General features: G+C 43.6%; 1 protein-coding gene across 2 annotated transcripts in view; it reads right to left on the bottom strand.

Annotated features, from left to right (window-relative positions):
• The window catches only part of LOC137785340 (centrosomal protein of 128 kDa), a 41,354-nt gene that overhangs the window by 11,821 nt on the left and 9,607 nt on the right, over window positions 1-19,926 (bottom strand). For both annotated transcript variants that reach the window (XM_068576481.1, XM_068576480.1), the window contains exons 11-19: window positions 19,721-19,854; window positions 18,368-18,439; window positions 17,998-18,141; window positions 15,208-15,396; window positions 14,214-14,675; window positions 10,461-10,625; window positions 9,151-9,315; window positions 2,894-2,953; window positions 1,001-1,193 (exon numbers count right to left, since the gene is read on the bottom strand). In XM_068576481.1, the coding sequence (XP_068432582.1) occupies window positions 1,001-1,193; window positions 2,894-2,953; window positions 9,151-9,315; window positions 10,461-10,625; window positions 14,214-14,675; window positions 15,208-15,396; window positions 17,998-18,141; window positions 18,368-18,439; window positions 19,721-19,854 (1,584 nt within the window). The remainder of the gene's footprint in view (window positions 1-1,000; window positions 1,194-2,893; window positions 2,954-9,150; window positions 9,316-10,460; window positions 10,626-14,213; window positions 14,676-15,207; window positions 15,397-17,997; window positions 18,142-18,367; window positions 18,440-19,720; window positions 19,855-19,926) is intronic.

The following is a 19,926-nucleotide window of genomic DNA, read 5'->3' on the forward strand; positions in this document are numbered from 1 at the left end:
AACTAAGAAGTACTGAGAATTGATACAATCTTAATTTGCACGCCATAAATTCAAATAACCAGATCTTGTGGCTGTTGTGACACCAACTTTCAGGTGGAATTACTAAAGGGAGCATATCAGTGCTTCTGCCTGCAGTGGAGACAGACGAGGCTACTTCTGTCCGTGGTTGGGTCAACAGACCGACTGATCTGTGCGGGCTGTGTTATCAGATGGTTTATCCACTTCAACCCAAAAACAGAGTCTCTCCTCTCTCTGCTACTGGAACAGAAATTAGGCCCATGTCCCTGCATTGTGCAGATGGAGCACTTAAAACAAGATGCCCTCTGGCAGTTACAGCTCATTAGGAGAAACTCAGTCCAACATGGATTTCGGGGCAAGAAACCCTTTTCCACTGAAGTTCTTAAGGTTCTCACACACACGCACGCACGCACGCACGCACGCACGCACGCACGCACGCACGCACGCACGCACGCACGCACGCACGCACGCACACACACGATTTTTCAAACGTTTGTAATCATAAACAGAGAGGTCAGTGTGCACGGTCGAAAAAACAATGCATCAGACAGACATTCTAACCAGCACCAGTTACAACACAGAACAAAACCTTCAGTAATATGCAGTCGTTTAATTAGTTAACACGGTGTGTTTGAATTCAATTAACAAAGAGAACAGGAAGTCTGTGTGTGACGAGGTTCAATCACAATGACTATTTGCCCAAGAGTCAAGGAATAAGTCCTTTTTCATGGAGCGCTTACCGAGTATTCACAATGTTTCCCTACTGTTAATTCACCAGACCAAAGGATTTCTTGTCCAATGCTTCCTTTAATCAGGTATTAGCTCCCCAACAAGAAACACAATACTACCACCACTGAAGCAAAAAGAAAGAAAAGAACACCACACACTCTATACCCACAAATCAAACTCTGCATTTAATTTTTCTTCCTCGGAGAAATCAAGACGACGGTTTTTTTCTAATGAATAAATACTGTTTGAGTACCTCTCTTTTCAGTGTCGAGCGTGTGCAGCAGCTTCTCCTGTTGGTCCAGGCGCTGCAGGAGAGTCATCTGCTCTGAGTCCCGGCTCTGCCTGAGGGCCTTTAACTGATCCTTGGTTTGTTGTTGTTGCTTCTTTAAGCGCTGCTCTCTTGTGGTACACTCCCGCACCTCCTCACACAGCCAGCGGATCTTGGTCTGGGTGGTTAAGTAAATACAAAATCAATGGGGTGAAGTAAGATGGGCTTGATTGGTTCGTAGAGTAAAGATTTTAATCAAGACTTAAGGGAATCAGGACATTAGGGGGTGGAATTCACCAAAACACTGTCAGCCGGGCGGCAACCTTCGGTTCTCAAAAACAAAGCTAATGCAGAGGTGCCTTAATCCTGTATTATCTCTACTGACGGCCAGGGGGCGACTCCTCTGGTTGTATAGAAGTCTATGCTTCATATGTTAAAGCTGCATTATCTCTACTGACCACCAGGAGGTGACAACTCTGGTTGTATAGAAGTATATGCTTTATGTTTTAAAGCTGCATTCTCTCTACTGATCGCCAGGGGGCGACTCCTCTGTTTGTATAGAAGTCTATATAAAATGAATTCCCTCTTGATGTATTCCCTCAGTATAAACATTGTAAACATGAGTCTAACATGAGTCTAAATCTCTAGTTTCAAGGCTCCTTCAATACAGCTTGATGTTCATTGCGTAAATTATGGTCATTTAGAGTCAAACAGGCAATAAAGCAGGGGACGCTTTGGGGGCGAGGCTACAAGGTTAAAAAACTGAACTAAAAAAAAAAATTGAAGGTGATTAACAGGCCACCAGAGAAGTATACGGCATCTCTACGTCACTCCTCCTCAGTCCAAATATGGTCACTTCCTGTTTACTGGTTGCATAAAGCCGAGATGGCGACGGCCAAACCGTCAGTCCACCAACAACAGGTGAAGTGATGGTGACTATGTCAATTAAAAAAACAAGCCTGTAAATCCCACCTAGATTTTACTACGAGGGAGCTAATTATCTCTCTTGTTCTCTTGTGTTTTATTCTAATAAATGCACAGAGCTCTGAAAGCCTTTCTGACAGGAGACATACATTATGGTGATAAACACTGTGAGCTGTGCAAACACATTTTAACAAAGTCTCTTGCATCACCGCCACAGCCATATTTACATCTTTCATTTGTACAATGCATCCTTGCCATATCAAATGGAAACTGATCTGTCTTGGTAAGAAACCAAGGGACAACTATTATTGCAAAAGAGAGGAAAACAACAGCAAGAAGGCAACATTAGGCCTCACTAAAGCAGAACACTGTGTTAACCGTGATGCTGGCATAAAGGAATGAAAGCCAGTGAGAGAATGCACTGTGACTGAACTTCTCAGGGTGGTGCAATTTACTATTGTCCTTGATGATTACTATGGAGAGACATCCTGTCACAAATCCCTGAACTTCAGTTTTATTATGATCACTGCAGACTCCCAGCACACATCAGTGCTCAGCTGTGGAAACTGGTTTCCTCAACAATAAGTCATCCTTTACTGGGAGGCTATGCCGGTATATGTTGGTTTAAACAAGCAGAAATGCAAACAAATGTGATTGCTACGATTATTTAAGTCTGCAAAGACCAAATCACACTGAATACATGAAGTCTATGCTATCATATTACATTAATCTCCTATTTCGTGTAGGCCCATGAATGAGCATGATTTTCATGGTAATAGTGCTTCATCTTGTGTTTTCTCAATTATATATATATATATATATATATATATATATATATATATATATATATATATATATATATATATATATATATATATATATATCATTGTTTATTGAGACAAATCCTCCTAAGGAATCCCCTCCTAAGGAAGGCAGCACATGTAATAATCATACCTTTGTCTCAGCTTGCCAGCGGTGGAGGTCTTTCACTAATCCAGGTTTCTGGGAGATGGCCTGTCAAAACAGCACAGAGATGAATGCTTTTGCGAGCTGCCTGTGTAAGCATGCATTACAAAACATTCTTTATGTTTACGCAGGTTCAGTAGGTTGTCTACATTGACACAAAATAATTGAAGAAGCATCAGAGAAGTTACAAAATGTAGAAGGGAAATGCAGAACGGGTGATGTGCATGGACAAACAACTGTTGTCAAACCCTTCACTATTGTGAAGAACGGCTTCTGCCAACTTAAATTGGCGTGCGTGTTGAACAGCCTCTGACACGACACAACACTTGTGCATGCGCACGCACAGAGGTTGTGTGTGTCATGAAAATGAGCTCAGGGACTAAGTTCTATCCTTCCCAGACAAGCTTGTCAGCATCAGCAATACAAACTGACGGTCTGCCAACTCCTAATGACTGCTGACACACACACAAAGCTTCAGATAAAACAAATACAAAGATAACCACGGTCACACCACTGGATGGCCCTCAGCATGCCTCCGTGCTTCATTACCTGCTTGTTTCACACGAGGGCATGAACACAGTACCTGAAATGGAATGTTAGATTCTGATTCTTCTTTTAAAGCTTTCTGGTTTATCATCGAGACCCCGTGTACACAGACAGTTCTTTGTTTGGTAAGGGGCCATTAGGAGTGCACTAAAACCAGTGCACAGTGATGGAAAAACTGGAGTTGCAGCTATCCTACGTTACTAATGGCTCACACACAACTAAGAGCATTCAGACGGAAAACAGACATGTGTTATATCAAGGGATGGGGCTGCGTGGGTGGTGGGGTGTTGTTTCGGGTACCAATAAAAAGGAAGTCCAGCTGAACTCATTTGAAAGCCTGTCGGAGGCCAAAACACTGCACAGCCGTTAGTAACACAGACAACTCACAGAGGCATCTGTTGATGCAAAGACGACCACAGAGGTTTCTACCAGGAATGTGTGTTTGCACGGATTCGATTGGCCACAGCAGCGTTCTGCTGGACTACGCCACGTTATGGTGGGGTTGTGTCTTTCTGTTTAGCAGATGGAAGATAGTACCACTGAGGCTGATGACATGTCATTAGTTCTGCAAGGAATTACTTATTTATAATAAGAAGTCAGGGGGGTTACCATGTGTACCACCTTTCATAACGATCCTTACAATCATTATATATACATTGACTCATTCACAAAGGTCAACCTCGTGGTGGTGAATGTCTTCACCACATTTCATGGGAATCCATCCAGTATTTGTTAAGATATTTCATTTTGGACTCTGCCAAACCTAAAGTCACACCGCTAGTGAGGCTAACCCTTCTGGAGTGTGAACCTGGACTTATCCAAAGGTACGAGCCTATGAGATGAAGGACACACGCTCCAATGGACTATGAAAAGTAAATAATGGGTCCTTTGCCCATGAGCAACCTTTCCAAAAGCTGTTGTGTGAATCCATTTATAGAGAGACATCTTGCTAACACGCAGATAGATGGAGCAAAACCATAACTCCCATACGGAGGTAAAAAGACATCAGAACCCCAAATTCACATGGACCAACTCTCACACAGCCACAAAGTCAAGAAAAAAGTACCACGGATTTGTGTTCTTCATGTACACCCTTGTGGCGAGGTGTTTACACATTATCACCAGACATAGAAGGCACACAGCAGGAGGGTTCTTGGACCCTTTCTGTCCCGCGCCTCAGCAAACAACATCGTTTCTGCGGCGGTGTCGAGCTACTTTTTCAAGCCGTCATTCAAAACTGGATCCAAGCAAAACGAATATCCCAAGATGTTGCCACGGCAGCTCAAAGGGCGGCAATAGAGCGCTGCTGTGCAGAGGTGCCCGTCTCAGGGAGTGTACAACGGCATGGCGGAGCGTGCATCTGTGTGGGAGGATAAAACATGCCTCTGTGCCACTCGCTCACTTTACTCTTTCCCGAACCATCAAAGGCAGCTCGGCACAGTGGCAGACAAAAAGGAGGGGAAACTGTTGGAAAACTGAACAAGTAGGCTGGGAGTTGAAAGTGCTGTCTGTGGGGTTGAAGTGAAAGGAATGCCACTATATTCTCAGCAGCACCGCCGTGGAATCCAAAGTGTCTGCTATGGCTAATTTAAATGTGTGACTGCGTGGCTCATACGTCTCGTTCTGAACGCGAGTAAACCTGAGACTGGGTGTCTTTGGTTACAGTCTGTTTGTTCCACCTCCCACTGAGGAATCGGTAAAGATGGCAGAGTTTAGAGAGAAGCAAAAGGTGGAGATGTTAACGACTAGCAGCCAGAAGGGACAAAGCTGGATATCTTTGTTGAGATGATGACAGTGGCTTTTTCCTTCATTAAACAGTGTCTGGCAGCAGGAATGAAAGGAATTTATACGGAAAGAGAAAAGAGTTGTACTAAATGTCTTAAAAACCTCATATTGAGGTTTTAGAGTTGAATGCCTATTGCCTTACTTTATTATGTCATCATAAAAAAAGATTGTGTGAATGTAATTTACAGTGCTGTTAGATTGCTGCCTCCCTTTGTGTGCGACAAACGTGAGAGCAAACAGGGGTTTTTTTGGGCCAAAGGGAAAAATATTGGTTTTGAGAAGCTAAATGACAACAAATATGGATTGCAGAATAATATGAAGAAGAAAAAAAACATGCTGTGAATTTGGGAAATTATGTCATCAATCTTTTTTCAATAACTTTTGACTGTTGGACTTAACAGCGCTCTGGAGTTATTGCAAATGTTTGAATCACATCAGTTGGAAACAATCCTATGAACCCGCCACCGGAATCCAATTCTGAAACCTGTATAATAGCAGAAATAAAATGAGTGTAGCCTGACCTTTATCTGCAAGTGTGCACCCGGGTTGAGAATAAATGAATAGACATGCAAAAAACAATAGAATGTTGATTTTAAATGAGAATGTCAACCTAAAAAAAAAAAACGCTTCAAACTATTCAGCCCATTTCAACACATCTCCCAGAACCTCAGTTACATGGTGTGTCCTCACAGAGAGGGACAGGGAAGTAACACCAGTTGAGATTCCCAATAGGGTTAGCAATTTAATGGAAAACAACCTTGTCAAACACGACATGACGGCGGAGGTTAGACTTGTACGAAGACTGGAAAGTGGTCTGAGCACTTTGTGGCTATGAAAACACTTTCGCCAATTTAAAAATCTTCCTTGGCAACAGTTTTATTAACTGCCAACATCCAGTAAAGTCACATATGACAGCACTCTCCCCCTTTTAGGGTTCCTTGACCTCCAATGAAGCGCTACTCTGTCTCACACCTTCTTGCATTAGCGCTTCTATAGAGAAGGACAGGAGCATCTTGAGGTGACACCCCTTAACTGTTAATGATTCCCCTCATTAGGCCAATCACTAGCAAGTCTGACTTCTTTTCAACATGACACATTCCAGATGAGGGGAGGCATTGGCTCCAGTACTGCTGGACCAGATTAGGGAATCTGAATCAGATAAGAGCTGACCGGGGTCATTAGCTTGGAGCAGCAGAGGAAGACTAGCGTCCAGCCTGTGACGGGGGAGTAAGTATAAATGGTAAATGGACCTGTACTTGTATAGCACTTTTCTAGTATTCCGACTACTCAAAGCGTTTTAACACTTTAACACTACATGACATCAATCACCCATTCACACACTGATGGGAGGAGCCACCATGCAAGGTGCCACATCAGGATTATTAACCATTTATACTCCGTAGGCACAGCTACGGGAGCAATTTAGGGTTAAGTGTCTTGCTCAAGGACACATCGACATGGGCTAGCGGCGCCGGGGATCGAACTGCCGATCCTCTGATTGAAAGACGATCCCTGCTCAGCCCCCTGTGTGTGTCCTTGTGTATAAGGGTGGGAGTGTTTCCTGTAGGCCACATGTGTAAACATTAGTACTGTAGAAACTGTACTTAGGACAACAGTCTTTAATGCGGCATGTGTCTCTTACCCCACATACATTTGCAGAATGTATTGGAAGGTATATTTGGACTACACCTTTGAGCCCAATGAGGAGCCTGAACACTCTCGATCTGATCATTGTGGCCCACTAACCCATAATAAAAAGAATGAGATGTTGACTGAATGAATCCATTTGGTCTCATTTAAAACATGTGCCCGTCTTCAATAACGTGCAGAAATTAAGACACGATTAAATAAAAGCTATTGGTCTTGAAGTTAGCTGTTTTACCATTTACAAATAATATAAGGTGGTGTGGAAATGGAAGTCAAAATGATCAGGAATGTTCACTGAGGCACAAATTCACTCTTGTTACGCTTTAAACGTTAATCCTATTGTAAAGTGGGTCACGACGGTTTGTTATTTCTAAAAAGTTGGTCCCCAGAAAAAAATAATAATTCTGGACTTTTATGGTTGTAAAGCATGTATGTACTGTACATTCATAGAATTCGTCACTATACCTTGCTCATATAAGTTTATCTGAAATAAAGTAATGCAATAACTACTATAACAGATGGCTTTTTGTCCCATAAAAAGAATACTTAACAATATAAATCAACAGTTACTCACCCCTTATTATCGTCACATTTTTAAAGAATGTTTTCTCAAAGAACTTTTGTTAAAGAATCCCAAAACGCAGAACTTTCTTGATGAATCAAAGTAAATGGAGGGCACATTTAACAACAGTAGAACTACGTCAAAACCTCATGCAGTATAATAAAGTTTATATTGTCTAGTCATATGTTCATGACCTTCCGAATCTATTTAAAATACTTCTGTATGAACAGAACTCACTCACGCAAGCGTGAGACTGTTTGTCTGGTTTGAGCCCTTACCACAGAGACATGCGAGACAAATGTTTTCTCCATGAATTTGAGTTGACACAGGTCAGGTAAATGATCAACAAATGCTCATTTTGGGGGTGATGTATTCTTTGAAGAAGCCAATCCTCCACTCATTCTGAGAGAAAGAACACATCTGTAAAATGATTTAGTGCTTACCATTTCTTATACCTGGTGCCAACGACTTGTTAAGTGTTACACATATAAAAACACTGTAATTCTGCCTTTTGAGACTCACACAGAAACATAGAAGAAAACACAATCTCATCCATCTCAAGTTCCCTTCCTACAAGCGCCTGTCGTCTTCACCTCATGAGGAGAACAAACATCTTTCCCCCGATAACACAAAAGCATGTTGTAGTCAATAAAGCCTTCTTTCAGTATTCAGTACAGTATTTACAATATTAGTAGGCCTTGATGATGAAGGTGCATGTGTGTGATCTACAGATGCAAAGATTAGACCGATCGGCAGAAAATGTATCAGAAACTATTATGATAATGCGCTCGGTTAGGTTTTCAAGCAGGACGTTCTTAAATGTCAGTATTTGCCGCTTTTCCTTGTCTTGCATCATGGTACACTGAATATTTTCGGGTATGGACTTACAAAACCAGACATTTGATGTCCTTACTTTGGGCTCTTGGAAAAATATAATCTTCAAATCAATCGCTGAAAATAATTGTCCCTTGCAGCCCTAGTGTGCTCAGATGACAGTTGCACAGACAAAAAGTATCTCTGTTCTTATGTTACTTTTCAATTGAAGCCAAGGACATAAAGAGACAAACTGATGCCTGCAGGTGGGCTGGTCTCTCCTATTTTTAATGCATGTACAGACACGTAAACCAATCATATGTCTGGGTTTCACCTGGTCCCATTTCCATTAAACGACAGAATACGTCAACAAGCCCTTGAGGAACACTTCACGTGACTCAGCGACAACATAACGAGCCAGGTCATATTCTTGCTTTTGTCACTCGTTGTCTGAACTCTAATTTGAACTTTAACTATAAAAATCAAAGCTAGCTGGGTGAGATGATCTCAAAAGTATGTACTTGTGTGCAGCATGTAGTGTTCTCTGGCCCACAATGAGTTCCCCTGTTCTTAACAACCTCCCCATATACTGTAAAACTGTATGCAGCCATTCTCAGCTCACCCTTTCAGACAATTTGAGTGCCCAGCACGAACTGCCAAAAAGCTGAAGCAAACAGGTCCAGAGGGTTCTCAGGAGTTGGTGAACCATCAGAGCTGAACAGGGAGTCAATATTGGACCTCTCCACAGTTCTCAGGTTAATCCGTGTCTGCTGGGTGGGCATGCGAACATGTTCACTCACAAGACAATGCTGCGAGGGCGTTTTGAATCACCTTGGCCACCACAGTTGCAAAATGCAGTTTTAGACTGACACACCAAAACAAAACCAAATACCTGTAGCTTGTCTTCACCGTTCTTAGCCAGGCTGCGACAGGCTGCATCCAGTTCCTCGCCCATGGAGGTGAGGACGGCCTCTCGCTCCGCCTCCATCCGCAACACCTTCTCCTCCAGCTTAACGAGCTCGGACTCTGAAGCACGTCTCTGCTCCCCCAACCTGACCTGTGGAGGACGGAGAGAGACGAACAGGGGTGGGATTCTAATTGGCCATTGCAGTCTGGTGTGTTTAGCTCTCTTATTTGAATCTCACAAGACAGTATAGAGACATTCATTACAGCAAGTGCTCTGTAAACGAAAGGAGACGTCCAGGTTTGCTTGTTACATGATCAATTGAACGGTTTACTCGATAATACACATGCAGGAAGACAAACACCGCTTGTCTATAAGAGAGAGATTCCCTTTCCACTCACACAAAACACACAGAGTTAAGTTTCCTCCTCTGACCTGCACTGCCAACAGTTTCAGTGTCCCTACCAGGACACAGTAGATCAATACAGCCGAGGCATAGGAATCAACTGATGCCCAGGGACCATGGATCATTATCCTGTCTCTAGGAAGATAAACCACCCATGCTACAATAATAAGAGTCCCCTATTCCCCATTCACCCACTTTCAATCAATACATGATCCCCTCAGAGCCCCATGAGACTTATCAAAGGCCTGCCAGAGAAGTGCATAGGGTTCCAATACTTCATCTGCTGTTGTAAAACACCCAGGGACGTATTGATAGAGGCCCTTTAAAAATAGTGCTGATTTAGCACCCCTTACCTTTTTTAAACTATCTGTAGGTTTATCTGGTCATGTGACTTTACAGATATCCCAGATCTTAATGCCAGGAAGGAAGCACGGACGCAGTGTCCTTAAAGGTCAACGTTTGAACATGGCTGTGATGCTTCCTGTAGCGGTCGTATTGTATCCAGCGTTTGATTACAAAACAACCAAACAAAGAAAATACTTTCTGAGCGCTGCACAAAGAGCCGGTTCTTTACACTAGAGATGCACAATGTGGTTATCTTTACTGAGGCAAATGTGTTGTGGTTCTCCCCTTGTGTGCAACACAAATGGTTTCAGATAAGGTGGCAAAGTAACAATGTGAAAGACACATCCAGTGACGAGCATGGTTCTATTAAAAATGGAACGGCTTCGGATGGCACTCGTATCTGCACGTTTAGTTGTCTTTCTTGTCAATGTCCTTGGACTTTATCTGTCACGATTAATTAGAATCGGCATAAATATTATTGGAAGTATCCCCGCTTTTAATATAAGTCAGTATGTTTGAAAAACTTGGCTAAGGGAGACAGGCTTACTTTGTCATCCAGTTCCTGTTTGAGGAGCTGGTACTTTCTGTGGGAAAGTGCGTGTGCCTCGTCTTTGGTGCTCAGCTGTGCTGCCAGCTTATCACACTCATCCTTCATCCTGTCCAGCTTGAGGCGCAGCACCCCACACAGCTCCTTGTCTGAGGCTGCATCTGCCTGGTGGAGAAGGGTTGAGTTTAAGGCCATGGTACACGGGCAATAATCAGAGAAAATAAGGACCGATGGTTCATCTGCAGCAACAATCTATCAACTTAAAGCAGGTTGCAATTGTTTTTCTTGTGATGTTCATACTCTAGAATATACAGTGAGAAATCATGACACCGTGCACATATGATTTCAAAGTAGCCATTTCATTGACATAAATGCTGCTTTGATGATCATATGTACAGAATGCCACATCTGCCAGTGAACCCGAACAATTTGAGAAAGATCTTCAGTCACATCGAGCAGGTACTGGGTGAATTCACAATAAGGTCTGACATGACATTTCGTGCCGCACAGAGAATATCATGTAAGTGAACGGGTAAATGCCATTTCCGAACTCTGGAATCATGTCAAATCTATCTCAAACGTTGAATCTAAATCCTTAATTCATGTGTCAGTCCAGCTGAAGCTTGCCAAGGAAAACCCAATCTCAGACATAAGCTATCTATCTACAATGATCACATCACCACACACAGCTGAAGATATTGTAAAGTGGAATGAACAACAATGGTTGAGGACTGGGAGTGACAGGAGTGACACAGACAAAGAAAAAAAAACAGAACTGCTGGAAGTGAGAAGAGAGAAAAAAGACATGGAAAATGCAAAATTAGAACTGGAGGGAGGCAGAAAGAAAGGGATTAAGACAGAGAGAGACAGCGAGAGAAAAAGATAGAGTGGAGGAGGAATCAAGAGTGAGGGGACAAGGACAAGAAAATAAGAATATTTCAAGCTTTTTCTGACAGTTGACTGTATCAAAATCATAATGCAGGCCTCTGGCTGTGCTATGTGAATATTGGGTGGGCTTCAGAGGGACATCTGCAGCACCCGTAGGCTGGTACTTTAAAACATTCTAGCAAACGCCCTTGTCCTTACCGCGCTGGGAAATGACACCATTACAATGAGCTATGTCAGATATTAATGCCATTCAGCGCCGCTAATGGGCTAAGCTCAACCATATCAGGGAGGACCATGCCCCTTAAGAAACAATGTACCCGGGAGGGCTCATCATTGGAGATATGGAATTGGGGAGGCGGGGAGGACACAGGGGGAGGAAGTCAAGAGGAGGCCCCCTATCTCCAGCACTGCCTTGGTGAGACGTCTGAGGTTCTGATATCGGTTTTTTTTTAATATTCACGCTTGGAGCTTTGGAATGGCCATAAGGATCCACGGGGCCCCACACACTCGAAGGAGCTCAGCTATCCTCGATTCACCCGCGCTCAGAGGACAGAGCCAGGCCGCTGAGGAAGATTACTCTGAATGAGGAGGATGTCTGTGTCTCGCTGAGTCGTAAATATGCCAGATGTTCAGTGGCTGAGGCGCGTTACCCTGTGCTGAATCCGAAGAGTGTGCCAATGATTCTGTAAATGTCAATTAGAGTATGGCACTCTGTGATCTGAGCCCAGGTGTAAAGAAAAAAGATCACTCTTTGCTTGGCTTATGACCCCGACGTCTCAAAAGACTTCAGACATTTTGTGATACATAACCCATGTAAATCAAACCAAATGCTGGGTCACACATGCACACAGCACAGCACACGGAGAACTTGTACTTCACCATTTGATCCATCCTAGTGTATAGGATGGATCAAATGGGTCCCAAGGGTGCATCAAACGGTGCTATATAGAAGGTGTCGGGGGGACACTGGAAGCAATATTTCTGGTGTTCTATGGGGGGGGGGAGACTCGATCCACCATCTTCTCTAGCTTCACCCCATCCAGATGAAGAGCAGTGCACAGCCGTGACCGAGTTCTGTGTCTGTCACACACCGGCAGAGCGCTGAGCAATAATATAATGCACATCACATTAGACCGAAGGGCACATTTGTTTCTTGAAATATTATGAATTTATTCTCGTATTATTACAAACTTTCTTCCACAAAATATAAAAACTTCCTTAGAGCACACAGATATGTCGTCTTTAAAGTGTTACACAAGAGCAGACATCTTGCTGAAACACACAAGCTTTCCAGGGCGTTTAAACATGAATTCAGAGGAATTCATGTATTTTTGAGGTGAAGAGGTGACACGTGCACATTAAGAGAGGTTACTTCCCCAGAGAAGACACACAGAAAAGGACGAAAGCATACCTTTATGTGTTGACTCAACACATAATAGATAAATACTTTACAATGGCTTCACACTGGATGTAGAGGTGCCGCAGAGTGTTCTTCTATGTCAACTGTTGTGCAAGCAGTCGCCTGACCACGAGCACCACATAAATTGGTGCATAGAAACTCAGCAGAATGCAGAAAATTAAGTGTTAGAGTTTCAACATATCTTGGGTGAAATATAATCTATATTCACATTGCTTTTCGGCTGCCTGGGAAACTGATAACATTTAATGATATAACATTGAATAATCACCACTAATATTCAGGGGAGACAATTAGACCATTATTTGAAGTAATGAGAGCAGTGAGGCACCTGGATAATGGAAAAGGGGGGCGTTGGTCCAAAACAGTTAGAGAACCTCTGGTTTTTAATACACAATAGTTCATTATTAGACTGGGCGGAGCGGTGAGGGATGACTACATACAGTATATCCGACCCCTTCTGCTGGCCATCTCACTGCTGCAGAACGTTAGTGGCCTGCACACCAGAGACTTCCCCCTTAACCCGATGACAACTTGGATGGGGATAAAATAACGCCACCATCGGCTCTTGTAGACCTTCCAAATGTTACCGGACTGCAAGGATCAAATTCTCATAGTGAAACAAGTTCCACAGACACCACAGCAGCAACGGTGACGCTCATGACGATTTGGTGAGTGGGTGGTTTTGTGTTTTTTGGAAGGCAATAAAATTGTTTAATCAAAAATAAATTGCATACATGTATCATTATTGAGGAAGCACAAGCATCAGTTGTATACTTAATAAACTAACCTCTAATACTAAATACTACAAAGAATAGCCTGTTTCCATACTAATATGTCATTGCGCTAGTCCATGTCATGTGGCCTTGGGCAAGACACTTGACCCCAAATTTCTCCTGAGGCTGTGCCTACGGTGTGTGAATGTTGGTCCAGGTGGGCAGGTGGCCCTGCCATCAGGGTATGAATAGGCTGGAATGTTGTGTAAAAGCGCTTTAAGTGGTGGAAGACGACAGAGGAGCTACACTGGTTCATTTACCATGAGGCCAAACGTTGTTTATATTTAGATGGAGCTGAGCCTTCCTTGACTCTCTTGTACTTTGAACACGGCTTATTCTCTTACTAGCTGCTCCAAAGCTTATTTAAGACAATCTGTGTTCAATCTATACAAAGACTGAGGTGACTATGACAGATGCCATGCTTAGACCAGATGCCAGGCTGCTGTTTCCAGACCTCTGGACAGGGTCAGGCTTGCTGTTTTCAATCTTAATGCTAAACTAAGCTTAGCTGGATGCTGGCTCCAGCTACATATTTACTGTAGAGAGTGTATTATCAAATTTTAAGCAAAAAAGCAAATAGGTATATTTGTATAGGTGTATACCAAATGCCAAGCCCATTCACTGCACATTTCCTTTATGGAATAAATACTAGTATTCATAAAAAGGGCTTACCTTAACCTCCTTCAGGTGTGCCAATATTTCATCCCTCTCCTGGTGGCACAGCTTGAGCCTGTCCTGCACTTCACAATACTTCTTTGTCCTGCTGTCCTCCAACATCGCCTTTGTGCTGTCCAGTTCTGTCTGATGAACTGTTCTCTCCAGGTGCAGCTGCTTCCCCAGGGCAGCCCGCTCCTCCTGCACTGCTGTCAGCTTTGCCTGGAGCTCCGAGAAGCCCTTCTGGAGCTTCTGCTTGGAGCTCTCCTCCTCAGCTAACCTCTGGATTAGCTGAGCGTGGGTGGAGGTCATATGCTTTAAGGCGGCCTGGAGCTCGGCCTGCGTGTCCTGGTCCCTCTGACAGCGACGGACATGAGTGTCAGCTCGTTCCTCCAGTCTCTGGTTTTCCTCTCTCAGTCTGGTCTGGGCAGCAGCCAGGCGCTGAGTCTCCTCCTCCAGGGCAGCTGAGGCCTCCCTCACCTAGAGTTAGAATCCGCTAGCCTGATCAAAGCTCTTTTAATGACTCTAGAGCAGAGGTTTTCTCCTCTTGACTTTGATAATACTTTAAACTGAACATGACAAATTAGTCTGGCAAAAGAATTCAATCTAAACTTCAGCCATGACTGTAGTTATACTGAGATCTGTGCACAAATGCTAATGTGCTTGAAACCATAAAAAAAAATGCACTTCTCAAAACAGAATTGATATGTCTACCTTTGCACAACGTCAACGCATGCTGCCTAGTAGAGGTGTCATTGTTACATGACACACATTCTGCATATTTCATGGTGGTAGTTAGATTTTTACCGCCGTGCTGACTGCTGTCATTTGTAAAAAGATGAGTCAAACTGGTCTCCAATCAATGTTCTAGACTTGCAGCCTGATGGAATGACACATTTCTAAATGCACACTGTGGACCAAAGACTGGGTCTTTGATCCTTTATGTATACTTTTGTGCGTGTCCCTCGTGGGCGGAAAGATATTTCTGATTCGTGGTTGCTCAACCCCATACCTCCCGGATTTCCTGCTCCAGTGATAACTGGCGCTGGCGGGTCTCGGACAGCTCCACGCCCCTGCGGTGGAGCTCCTCTTCGCGCTGGGCCAAACGCCCGAGGATCTCAGCGAGCTCCCTGCGGGCCGCCTCGGTCTGCTGGTTTAGCGCCTTCAGCTGGGCCTGGGAGCTCTCCTTTTCCCTGGCTGCCTGGAGGGAGGACGAGAGAGCAGGGGCAAAACAGGGCCAGAGTCGGGGGAGGGGAAGGGAGAAGGGAAACGAAGAATGACAAATGAAGAGGTGGAAGATGTTGTACAAAAAGGAGCTCTAACAATAATGATGAGAGAAAGAGAAAGAGTGACAGAGGCAGAGAAACATATGCAGTACCAGCTCTTGCACCGATAGGAAAATGGTCGCTCTCAGCTTCCTGATAAGGGACAATGGTCAGGTCTGTTCAAGGCAGATTGCTTCTAATACTCAGGCTTTGACTGGAATTTGCAAAGACTTTGCTGTAGCTCAGAACCTAATCATTTAATTGAGCACTTGATTCTCTCCCCTAATTCATTAAGGGGGCAGAAATCATTTTGTAATTAATTCGCGTCACGTCGAGTAAGCCAGGTGGGAGTCTGTCCGTCTGCCTGCCTGAGAGTAGCGAGCTGCTGACGGAGAGTTTGGCGGTGACTCACTCAGTTCAAACAGAATGGAAATCACTGAGGTGACTTTCAAGCTAATAATCATTGTCAGCCTTTAAGTATTTAACAGAGCACAAGCACTGCAACACGCAGTACCTTAAAAAGGTACTCAGGCCACTTGACTTCATGTTTGGTTATATCTTTATTAAGCTATTAAAAAGACAATATTCAAGAGTTCTAATCTGACTTTGACACAAAACCCACTGCTATTTAGATAAAACAAAGTATGAATTCAAATTCAAATGAACAGAGAAAGGCATGCATCCGGAACATTTCTCATGACTTGTGTTTTAGGTATTCTAGTTATAAACAGCCTTTTCCTTTCATTCTTTCCTAAATTTGGGACCAGAATCCTTCTCTTCACCGTGCGACACACATACATATGGATTACAACAGACGTGCTCATATCTCCTCTTTCCAAACATTACAATGCAAAGGCACAGATGGTGCTGCTTTTCCAGTCCATTTCTACCATGAAAGAACTGGACCAGAAACAAACTCATAAATAGTTTAACATCTGTATTTCCCCAGTGATGGGAGGCTGTTGATTTATTTTCTCTGAAACGTTGCGATCTAGAATTGAATGTGGGCCACATCTTTATTGTAACACAAATCTATAGCCTCTGTGTGGAGGTGTGTTAAGACAAAAGACAAAGCACAACAATTACAAGTCGATGCAACGACACAAACAGATGTGAATATGCAATTAGATTCTCCTGACTTCACCGAGATTCAGAAACGGAGGACAAACTTCTCGGAGTCATACGTGGTCAACGTCTGCAGAAGGGACAAAGAGACGGGACAAAGAAAGAAGATCATGAACCCACACGTGTTTCTGGGACATTCACAACACGCATAGTGATAGTAGTTATTTTAGTCATGCTGGATGGTGGAAATAAATAATGCTAAGTTATGTGCTATCTATGGAGGTAAGCTCCTTTTCCTTTGCACAAAGAGCCCTCCCATCAGCTGTTAAGGGAGAATGTTTGCAAGTTGAGAAATACTCAAGTGGTCGTATTCTCCTGAGTAACGTGAGATCCGCTTCAAATCTGGTCTGAATACACCTTTAACAGAGGAGATATTGCCGTGCTATTGTGTGTCCATAACGTTCAAAACACTGTATCCCTGATGCCCGTTTGTCACGACGCACAGACGTCAGGGAGAGTTTGGCTGATATAAGTTTGGTTTTATTCTTGCTGCCAGGGGCGTCGCTATAGATCAGTCTACTGCTGGAGCTGAGGAATGCATCTCAGTACAGACATTATTGATTACTTTACTTTTTAGAACACACTGCCAAAGTCAAAGCAGGTATGCATGAGCCAGAGTCCACCGTTCAGCAAATGCAACAAAGACAGTTTGTTTTTGTTGACCGAGCTGCTAGCTGGCTAGCTTTTAGCCCAGCAGCGGCATCCGGTATCTTTGAGACTGCTTGGAGGCCATGCGCACAGTCCACGTATCAGTCAGGTAAACTTTTGTTGCATTCTGTGAAACAGCTGAAAGCTTTTACTTCATTTAAAAAATGAGGCCAGAAGAACGACAACTGCCAACAGGAACAAAAAAGCAGCCGACTACGAAGCAGTTGGGATTTTTATCTTGACTACAGTTGACCCAGACACCACGGTAGTTTTACTCGAGCTAATGTATAATAATCATAGTGTTGCTTTTCTGTTACCAACGGCACAAGTTTGTTTATTAATCAATCCATATTGTACATTTTTAAGTCAGGCTGCTCGTAGGCTTTACCTCATAAAACTTTCTGAGCAGGAGACCAGCGAGTTCTTTGTCAATATTCTTGGTGCGTCCAAATACTTGAATGAAAAAAGTTGCCTTTAGAATTGAGTTTCAATGCCAAGCTGAGATAACCCGATTTTTTTTCTCACTTCAAATGCAGTGATGCACAATTCTACTCCATGCTCCAGTAACATCTTGACATATGACAGGTCAGTCCACTTGACTCGATGAGTTGTAAAGATAAACTGGTTTCAACATTCTAAAGAGCAGAAATTCCTCAGCCACAGCTGCTAGTGTCTGCTGTGGAGTCAACAGCCCTGTAATGCATGGATCTGCCTTAACCGACCTGTGAGGCCTCGTCACTGAGGACCGCAGCCCGGGCGCTCACCTCCTCCAGCTCCTTCTGCAGTCTCCTGCACTTTGCCCTCCACTGACGCACGGCCTCCTGGGCCCTGGTCTTCAGTTCGTCTCTGCTCCTCGTGCTCTCCTGGAGCAATGCCTCCGTCTCCCTCCTCTCTGCCTGGCCTCGGCTCTGGAAGGATGAGCGAATGGAATACTAAAGTGTACATTGATTCTTTATCATTTGTCAGTTTTAACAATCCCAATGCTAAAATGTCCCAAGTTCAAAAGGACCTGTGGCCCAGAATGACACACTGCTCACAGCCTGCATCCAATTCAAATGGTGCATCATATGTTAACAGTCCTTGATGTAAATCACCTCTGCGCTAATGAATTACAGTGTGATAATATGAAAATACCTGCATCTCCCTCAACTGTTCCAGCATTCGGAGCTGTTGCTGCTCCCGCCGCGCCAGGTCTGATGACAAGTCCTGGTATATAGAACAGAGAAAGGTCAAGGACTGTGTGTGTGTGTGTGTGTGTGTGTGTGTGTGTGTGTGTGTGTATGTCTACTACTACCGTTAATGGGAGCAAAACGACAGAGAGGCAAGAGACAGTGAGACGTAGGGGTGTGCAGGAATGGGTTAGGGCGATGGGAGCAAGAGAAAAAGACATAAATAGGTATGAGAGATTAAAAAAAAGATCAACAGTAAAGAACAGGTTTTGAGAGCAAAGAACAGAACAAAAGGCAAAGGCGGAAAGGTCAAAGAAGGTTGAGACTGTCATGCTGCCCACTATTGGATTATCTGCACGGCTGGTCTGAAAAGTCGTCTGAAAGGAGAGTTGCACTGGATTAGCTTCATTCTCCACAAGAAAATCACAATCACTTTGAAGTTTCCAGTTTGATTGAAGTCTCAAGTAACGGCAAGTAAAGTTAGCCTGGTGCCGTTTAGGTATTTATACTGAATAAGACAGCCAGTTAGGAGTAATTAGTCATAGACGGATTAGTCATAGGCCTATTAGAGTGTATATAAATTCAGTCGCTGGGAAATTGAATCTTCCACCCTATTCTCCTCATTATACTTCATTTTTGCTCATTTACCGTTAAAATTAAACATTTCCAATGTCTATTCTGATCCAGACTTAAAAAACCATAAGAGACGCCCCAGGTGATACATGCAAACACCTTCTTCATATTTTAACACCTACTCTGCAATAAGGGAAGCGTGGGAGTTTAAACACATTTTCGGTGAAAGAAATCAGAGATTAGAGGAATGTGCCAATGCTTTAAAGTGCAGCTATTTCTACGAACATTTTATTGATACCTTGAATACCCCTGCTCAGCAAAGGGAATGTGTTTTGTTTTTATGTCTTGTTACAGACACATCGCACCAGTTTCCGAAGGATAAACGGCTGCCAGTTGACTTCTGATTTCCTCTTCCGACACACTTCATGTGACGATTTTAAGAGGATGAAAGAGCATGGAGTTGGCGGAGGACGCGACCACGGATGAGAGGCACCCGACAAACTGAAATAACCTAGCTCAGGGTGGAGACGCCAACAGGGGCAAAGTCAAAAGCATGCTTCCCGTGTGTTCGTTTGCACTCCTGCTGAGAAACCCTCAGCGCATCTATTCCTAAGGCTATTCTGCAGAGACAGACACGTGGATGACAAAGGAATGAGATGCAATGCATTCTCTGAATCACTGGTGTTATGAGCTCTTGTAGGTTCTATATACATACCCACAATCACACAACTTCTCTCATACACACCTCCACCTGGAAGCTGAGTTGGACCCGCTCCTTCTCCTTTCGATCCAGAGCCCTTTTCAGTTCTGCGACCTCGCTGACGACTGAGGCCGCGTGCAGCTGGGCTCGCAGCTCGGCTATCTCTTTCTGCAGACGATCTATGCATGGACCCATGCAGGCACATAAATAAAGTGTTGTACAACACATTATAGATGGCAGATTGATTATCA

The sequence above is a fragment of the Clinocottus analis genome, unplaced genomic scaffold (assembly GCF_023055335.1).
Source record: "Clinocottus analis isolate CAN_PGR_092001 unplaced genomic scaffold, fCliAna1.0.p SCAF_15, whole genome shotgun sequence".
In the NCBI taxonomy this organism is placed as follows: Eukaryota; Metazoa; Chordata; class Actinopteri; order Perciformes; family Cottidae; genus Clinocottus; species Clinocottus analis.